The sequence below is a fragment of the Danio aesculapii genome, chromosome 5 (genome assembly GCF_903798145.1).
Source record: "Danio aesculapii chromosome 5, fDanAes4.1, whole genome shotgun sequence".
NCBI lineage: Eukaryota > Metazoa > Chordata > Actinopteri > Cypriniformes > Danionidae > Danio > Danio aesculapii.
In genome coordinates this window covers 67,733,767-67,742,405 of record NC_079439.1, presented here as the reverse complement: position 1 = coordinate 67,742,405, position 8,639 = coordinate 67,733,767, and the positions used below count along the sequence as shown (strand labels likewise).

The following is an 8,639-nucleotide window of genomic DNA, read 5'->3' as shown; positions in this document are numbered from 1 at the left end:
GATTTAGTGGCTTTAGTATGATTTGCTCATCCCCCAATGGTGGTTGGATTTGGTACTTTAAAACAATTGTACATCTGCATATGACTGAACTTGTACGAATTCGTACGAATTAGAGACTAAACCGTGAGATCAGGCTGGTGTTTTTTTTTTATTCTTGTATTAATGATGTTAGGAAATTCAATCCCACCCTTTTTCCCACTAATGTCTCCTCTCTGGATTCCTTTTGCCTTTATTTGTGTTGTTTCTCCTCGGGGTTTGGGGGATGGGTTCGGGTTACTGACCTTTCTCTACACCTTACCGTTTTTTTTCTGCAGTACTGGTCCAGACAGGCTCGAGGGCGAGACCAGGCGCCCGTCTCTCAAAATGGCTGTGTGTGTTAGTGTTAGCACGTGTGCATGTGTGTGTGTGTAAAGGTGTTTTTCTGTAGGAATGAGCAGAGATTATTGACACACTTTTTCAAGTTGCTGAATATTCATTTTGAAAATGTTTTGCTATATTTGAAGTTTTACCTTTAATATCTTCGACACGTCAGATGTGATTATTATTTGTAGCAACTTAATTTGTAACATGAATGCTTTAGATATCACTACGCTGAAAATACAGAGCGTGAAGGCCAACTGTATATTCCAAACACTTACAGTTGAAGTCAAAATTATTATACTTCCTGTTCATTTTTTTCAGATATTTCCCAAATGATGTTTAACAGATTTAGGAATTTTTCACAGTATTTCCTATAATATTTTTTCTTCTGGAGAAAGTCTTATTTGTTTTATTTGGGCTAGAATAAAAGCAGTTTTAAATTTTTTAAAAGCCATTTTAAGGTCAATATTATTAGCCCTATTAAGCAATATTTTTTCCGATTGTATACTGAACAAACCACTGTTATACAATTATCGTGACCTAGTTAATTAACCTAGTTAAGCCTTTAAATGTAACTAAGTTGAATACTAGTATCTTTAACAATATCTAGTAAAATATTATTTACTGTCGTCATGGCAAAGATAAAATAAATCAGTTATTAGAAATGTGTTATTGAAACTATTATGTTTAGAAATTTGTTGAAATAATATTCTCTATATTAAACAGAAAATGGGCGGGGGAGGGGGGGTATACAGGGTGGCTAACAATTCTGACTTCAATTGTATTTTGTAGTGTAACGAGAATATTTTTTACCGCAATTGAAAGAGTTCATTGCTATGTGAAATTCTACAAGCCTAAAACAAATATTTCCAAAGATGTCCTTTTTATATCTGTTTGTATATTATATACTAATGACGATGTGAATTGTTTATGAAATTAATACAATAATTAATGCAACTCTCTGTCTCACATTCTCTCGCTCTGACATTTTGAATACAGCCTCTTATAAACCTGTGTATGGATTTGGTTTTGTGGCCCAAATAAGAAGGGGGGGGGGCAGGGCATCGACATGTGGGTCAATTCTTTCCTAGAGTCATTATGCACATAAATTAGGTCAAACAAGGTCAAAGGTCATAAAATAGCTTCTTTATTGTTACCCTTTCTTTAAATAAATGATCTTTCCAAATATTGTTTATGAATATTTTCTTGGGAATAATAATGTATCCTGTAAATTATGGATTACAATAATAAACTGAACAACAGCTAAACTATTCAATTTAAGTGCTATTTATTTAGACATAATAGGAGACGAAATATATTTCTCTATAAGAAAATGTATGTAAACATGTAAATTGCACACACTTTGTCCACTCAAAAAAATTACGTTTGTTGTTTGCTCAAACGACCTATTTAAAATGAGCTGGAACAACACGATTCTTGAGGGTTTTTTTGGGACAATTTAATTGTTTTATGTTCAATCTACTTTAAATTTAAACACTAATAAGTTAACTTAATTCCTTTATATTGACCTAACACAAATCGATGGTGTGGAACCCAGCATTTTTTACAGTGTAGCATCTAAAGTTTTAGTGGCTTTTATTAATTTTAATGACTGATTTTGTTTAAACATACATTCATAAAATCAAAATAATGAATATCTAGGCTTATATTGTGCGCATATTTGAAAAAATGCTTTTCTCTGTTGATTAAATGGTAACTAAAGAGTCATGTACTGTAAAAAGCGATTAGTTACACTACTTAAAAAAGGGAGTAAACCCAATGTAACTTGAAACTGTTAAGGTGACAACTAAATTTTGTAGAATTATGATCATAATTCACACTGTAAAAAAATAATTCCTGCCTTAAAGTTTTAGTAGAATCAAACATCTTTTCTTGTTATCTCAACTTAAGTCAGTCAAACTGATTTATAATATTACGTTAAACTTATATAGCTAACAATATATAGTTGAATCCTGAATAACTTATTAAATTAAGTTAAAAAAATTTTTTACAGTGCATTTACATAATTTAAAGGCAGCCAGTTTACTTTTTTCAGGTAACGTCAACTAAAGTAAACACTTTTAACATAGTGGACACTGAATGAATTATTTGTAATGCTCTTTGATATTGTTTACGTGCAATTTTTACAATTTTACATTCACTGACTATGGCATTTATATGAGATATGAGATGTTCATTCAAGATGCTATAACTAGTAGTAAAGATCAAACCAAATCAGTATAACAATATTGATAAATAAAAAAAAGAATTTACAGTGTATTTTCAAATATTGTTTATGAATATTTTCTTGAGAATAATAATGCATCCTGTAAATGATGGATTACAATAATTAAATGCACAACAGCTAAACTATTCAGTTTAAGTGCTGTTTATTTAGACATAATAGGAGACGAAATACTCTATAAGAAAATGTATGCAAACATGTAAATTGCACATACTTTGTCCACTTTGTATTGTCTATGTGCGATTTTTATTTGCACTTTTCACTGACTATGGCATTTACGAGATATGAGATGTTCATTCAAGATGCTATAACTAGTAGTAAAGATTAAACCAAATCAGTATAACAATACTGTTGAATCAAAAAAAATAATTTACTGTTTAAATTTCCTGATGAATGTAAAAGACGAGACAAAAAATATGCTTTAATAAAGTCTATTGAGCTATATCAACAAAAGCTGCCATGTGAAATTGCGTTTATATAACCGTTTGAATCACAAGTGTGTAAATAAAAAATCTATTTTGTGGTGGTGCAGTGGCTCAGTGGTTAGCAATGTCACCTCACAGCATGAAGGTTGCTGGTTCGAGTCCCGGCTGGGTCAGTTGATGTTTCTGTGTGGAGTTTGCATGTTCTTCCCTTGCTGACGTGGGTTTTGTATGGGTGCTCCAGTTTCCCCCACAGACCAAAGACATGTGGTATATAAGTGAATTGAAGAAACTAAACTGGCTGTAGTGTGTGAGTGTGAATGTGAGAGAGTATGGGTGTTTCCCAGTACTGGGTTGCAGCTGTAAGGGCATTCTGCTGTGGCGACCCCTGATAAATGAAGGGACTAACCGAAGGAGAATGAATGAATGAATCTATTTTGTATGAAGTAATACTTCATTTCACCATGGATTCACATCTCAAGTTAAACCTCCATTTTCGAATGTTATAAATGACATTTTAAATCTTGCAACAAAGGAATATTGACCTTCCTCAGTCTGTTATGTACTTTAATATTTGTTTTTTGCTTATAATTTTGCTAACGGATGGATTTATTCAGGATTGATGATGGTGACAGAGCTGGTTTTGGTGGATTTCAAATTAAAGTCTTTACAACTGGTTCATAAGCAGGCCCATATCGAATATGAAATCCACAGATTTCCATAGCCCAGTTTATTTACTTATGTAAACGTGGGTAAATATATATCTTTTCAGTTTTTATTCTAATTTCAGTAATATTTCTAGCTAATATGCAAATGTTTAACTTAATGTTTGACTTATTTACAATATAGATAGTAAAGTAATATTTTCTGTCTTTCAGTAGATATACCATATGAGAGACTTCCTTTGTCTAATTGTATTTCCGCCGTAAAGCTTAAATAAAAGTTCTTTATTTCATGCTTTAAGTTTTTAGTTTTATTAGTTTCTAAAGTTATTAGTTTCTAATATCACTCCACATATTTTTACCAAATTCTGCGCAGACATAGCAAAAATGTTCTGTCTGGTCCTGCACATCTGTTGCCATCTACTGGCAGAACAATGTAACGTCAACTATCAATCAAAACTGATGTCTTATTTCTCTTTTTTATCCCTATTTCAGAGGCAGACCTCACTCAAAATAAGAACGCAGGAGGAGCAGGTTCCTCGGGGACCACTGGAGGTATGGGTTCTCATCTCCAGTGCCTGTCAGTCCATTGCACAGATGAACTCGGGGAGTCAAAGGGACGCGGAGGGCCTGTTCCTTCATGGCGTTCCCTGCACTCGGACATCTCGAATCGCTTCGGGACATTCGTAGCTGCGTTGACTTGAAGATAAATAGCAGAACTTCCATGATGAGGATACAGAAACAAGACTTCCCTTTTTACACGGAGTCAGGATTAATCAATGTTTCTTTGTCAGGAAAATCTGTGCCCCCTTTTTTTTGGTAGAAAACGAAAATGATCACAGCGAGTTTACTGTGGGGTGGTATTTTTGGGAGACATAAAACCAGATAACGGTATACCAGTACTGATGCTGTTTTCTCCAGACCTCTGTATATTCTGATGGCAGTTCTGTTCATCTAATTTTTTGTGCATTCTTTCATTTTCTTCTCCATTTATTGTTCCTTCTTATCAGAAAACCTAGATTCTGTTTCAGATCTAGGATCTTTTTCTGACCTCTCACCCTCAGGGCAAGTCATTCTTTTGTTATCGAGAGACAGAAGAGCGCTTTGAAATTTGGTCCTCGTGGGCTGTACAGCTGCTGAATTTTTTTGGAAATGAGTAAAAGTGTCAAGGAAATCCTTTTAAAAGATGTTTCATGGAAATTCAGTGATCCACAATCAGCTTTACCACAACATTTTTGTTTACTTTAAAGCAGGGGTGCCCAAACATTGTCTTATAAAGGGCCAAAAATCAAACTTTATTGAGGGCTGTGGGCTGACGTCGAATATACCAAACTGTATTACATCAAATTTGCCATGTGTAATTTTCTAATTTATTTGCTAATATTTCAAAATAACTAGAAAACGTTGCTTTAAAACATATTAATTAATCAACATAGGCTCATTCTGAAAATGTAGCCCTATATACATTTCTGGAGATCACAAATGTAGCTAGAGCTACGTATGGCTGCATTTCATTTTTAAAATGAATACTACGGGGCGGTATGATGCTGTAACTTTTCACGCTTACCAGCTGACAGATTACCTCTGTATGGACGACTTTCCTGCTGTTACCAGTTTGTCCTGTTAGCTTGCCATGTACATTTGCAGACATAAGACGCAGAGAGGAGTTGACCACGATGATGGGGTTCGAGTCCGGTGAAGAACGGTTCTAGAAAGCAGGAAACACAAAAACAAAAGCCAAAAAATAATTAAACAAGTAAATAGCAGTGTGAGAATGTGGTAAAATCTGAAAACATGGTAAAAATCAGGCAAGGGCTTTTCTTTGTCTTGATTGCTTTTGAAAATTGTTGGTTGGGTTTAGAGAAGTGGGTGGGCGCTGGTCAATCGGTGCTTTTGAAAACACTATTGGTTGGGTTTAGGGAGGGAGGAGGGTGGGTCAGTTGATCGGTTAGTCAGTCAGTCAGTCGACAGCGGCTTCTGGTGGGTTTACGCGAGAACAGCAGGCGTGAATGGCATTCGCGAGAGAAATTTGAGATCTCAAAAAGCGAACACAGCGGACTCTGGTAGATTCACGAAAACAAAAACTGCAAAAAAACGTTGCTCCTGGGACATATTTGACACTCTCCAGAAATCTATATAGAGGTAAGTTTTCAGAATGAGCCTGGATTGTAATTAATGATGCAGTATCGCTTTTAAAATTTTCTAATGAACCCGGTAGGCACAGGACGTCAACATGACTTATGATGTTGTACGTCAACGTACCCCGTGGGGACGTTGGATTTTGTTTGGAAATGAAAATCGCATTGACATCAGAACCCAATGTCAGACCGATGTCAATGTCCAATGTCCAACCTAAAATTTACCTAAAATCAACCAAATATCAATATCTAATCATGTTGTGTGGACGTTACCACTATGACGTCTATCAGACGTTGGGTTTTGTTTACTTTCCAGCACAACCTAAAATCAATCAAATATCAACGTAATTTAACGTCATTATTGGACATCAAAATAACATTGTCCTTAGATGCTGGCTAGACATTGAATTTTGGTCACCTGACATCATGACCTAAATCTAACCTTATATTAATGTCTAATGATGTTGTGTGCCTGCTGGGAACTTATTATAGTGAAAACATAAACAATCTCATTTATAACACAATGGAGAACAATGCTGAATACACTAGTCTTGCTCCTGTCTTTGGCTTGATTTGCTAGTCGATGCCATTCTCCTCTATCTGTCAAGTTGCAGTATTTACATTTTAAATGTCTGATTAATTTACAACATTTAATTTTAGTTGGCTTTTTTTGTAGCTGCTCAATTAAACAAATAAACAAATGGTTCTGTTAAATTGGAAATGATGATCTTTGTCAAAGGCATTCGCCTCAATCAACTCCCCATCATTCTCCCTCTCTTTTCAGATAGGATGGAGGGCTAAACCAAAGGTTACCATGGTCCAACTTTGGCCCGCGGGCCCTACTTTGGGCAACCTCTTCTCTAAAGTGTCTTATTTTCTCAGTACTGCTAAAATAAGTTTGCATTTGCATTTCACTTTTCTTTTTCAATATCAGTATTTCCATTATTCAGCTTAACACCCAGGATGCTTCAGTACTGGTATGCCACACTGTTAAAAGCAAATGTTCTTTCGATGTTAAATGGATAACAAGTAGAAACCAGAACATTGGTATTGCACATGTAATTTTTAGGCAATCTTATACTCTTTAGAAACATGCTTCAATTGACCTGAAAGGGTTAGATGGAAGGTTATAACAATGACAATGTGGAGATCCTTTTTGTTTCTTTCTTTCTTTTCAATTTTTAAAGTAATATGTAAAGTGCAGTTGTCTGTTTTCCTGCATATTGTATATATATGTATGTGTTTTATTGAGTAACTAAATAACAATAAATATGATGTTAATGGTGACAGTTGTGAATGGAAGAGTTGTATTTTGCATTAAATAGTATTTTGCTGTGAGCAGTATGCAAATTATAAAATACAATTTGTATTTAAACCAAATATTGAAATGACACTATAGGTTTTAAGTACGATTCAGTGACTTTTTTGCAATTATAATTGCAAAATTATCATTCCCAAGAACTTTTCTAAAATAAATCGTTTTCCATTTGTACAAAATGCATATATGCATTAGGCAAGGCAAGGCAAGTTTATTTATATAGCACATTTCATACACAGTGGCAATTCAAAGTGCTTTACATAAACAGGAATAAAAGAAACAAGTATAAGAGAAATACAAACAAATAATAAAAATGGTAAAAATATAACTAAAATAAAATAAAAGCTGATAAAATGTGTTCTAAAAGAATTAAAAAGAAGAGAAAAATATAATAGTGCGATCTGTCGGATGTAGCACAGTGCTCATTCAGTAAAGGCGCAGCTAAACAGATGTGTTTTCAGTCTTGATTTGAATGTGCCTAATGTTGGAGCACATCTGATCATTTCTGGAAGCTGATTCCAGCAGCGAGGGGCGCTGTTAGTAGCTGAAAGCCGATTCACCCTGCTTTGACTGAACTCTTGGATTTCTAATCTATTTGATCCTAAAGATCTGAGTGATCTGTTGGGTTTGTATTCAGTGAGCATATCTGTAATGTATTGAGGTCCTAGGCCATTTAGTGATTTATAGACCAGTAATAATACTTTAAAATCTATTCTGAATGTAACTGGGAGCCAGTGAAAACACCTGAGGACAGGTGTGATGTGCTCTGATTTCCTGGCTCTGGTCAGAATTCTGGCCGCAGCGTTCTGGATGAGCTGCAACTGTCTGACTGTCTTTTTGGGAAGGCCAGTGAGGAGGCCGTTACAGTAATCCACCCTGCTGCTGATAAAAACAAATGTCAATTATGTTTTTGCACTTATCACCTGCTATGCTATAAAGTATGGAATTACAAATACAGGGGTCCCTCGTTTATCACAAGAGTTGCGTTCTAAAAATAACCCGCAATAGGCGAAATCCGCGAAGTAGTCAGCTTTATTTTGTCCCCTTGGAATTATAAGGTTCTATCTGCATACTAAAGGATTTTGAGATATTGAGCTCCAAAGTTTTTGCTTTCCATAAAGCAAACAAAATGTGCGTAACAGTTCTCTTTCATACATTAACATGACAGAGATCCTAAATGTACTCTAAATGTAAATTATCAAAATTCTTTTACATTTGCAAATTGGGGTAAAACAAACAAGGCAAATGCAGGTAATCTAATTCTAAAAAGTCCTTTACCGCTTGGAATTATAAGGTTTTATCTGGCAGATCATTAATTGAAGCATTACTTTTTAAGAAATACAATCAGTCCGCTTAATTAATTTAATTTAAAAAATAAAAATTGGTGCTGTAACAATATGTTGATGTTTGAGAAAGTATTTTATTTTTTGTTTTCTATAACATTATTTAATGTTTTAGGATGAATATGTTTTCTTGTTCAAATTAAGCATTCAG

At 34.5% G+C, this 8,639-nt stretch overlaps 1 protein-coding gene across 1 annotated transcript in view; it reads left to right on the top strand.

Annotated features, from left to right (window-relative positions):
- Positions 1–7,114, top strand: part of mn1b (meningioma 1b) — a 32,561-nt gene extending 25,447 nt beyond the window's left edge. The window contains exon 2 of the mRNA XM_056458765.1: positions 4,185–7,114. Coding sequence (XP_056314740.1) covers positions 4,185–4,393 — 209 coding nt within the window. The 3' untranslated portion in view covers positions 4,394–7,114. The remainder of the gene's footprint in view (positions 1–4,184) is intronic.
- The last annotated feature ends 1,525 nt before the right edge of the window (positions 7,115–8,639 follow it).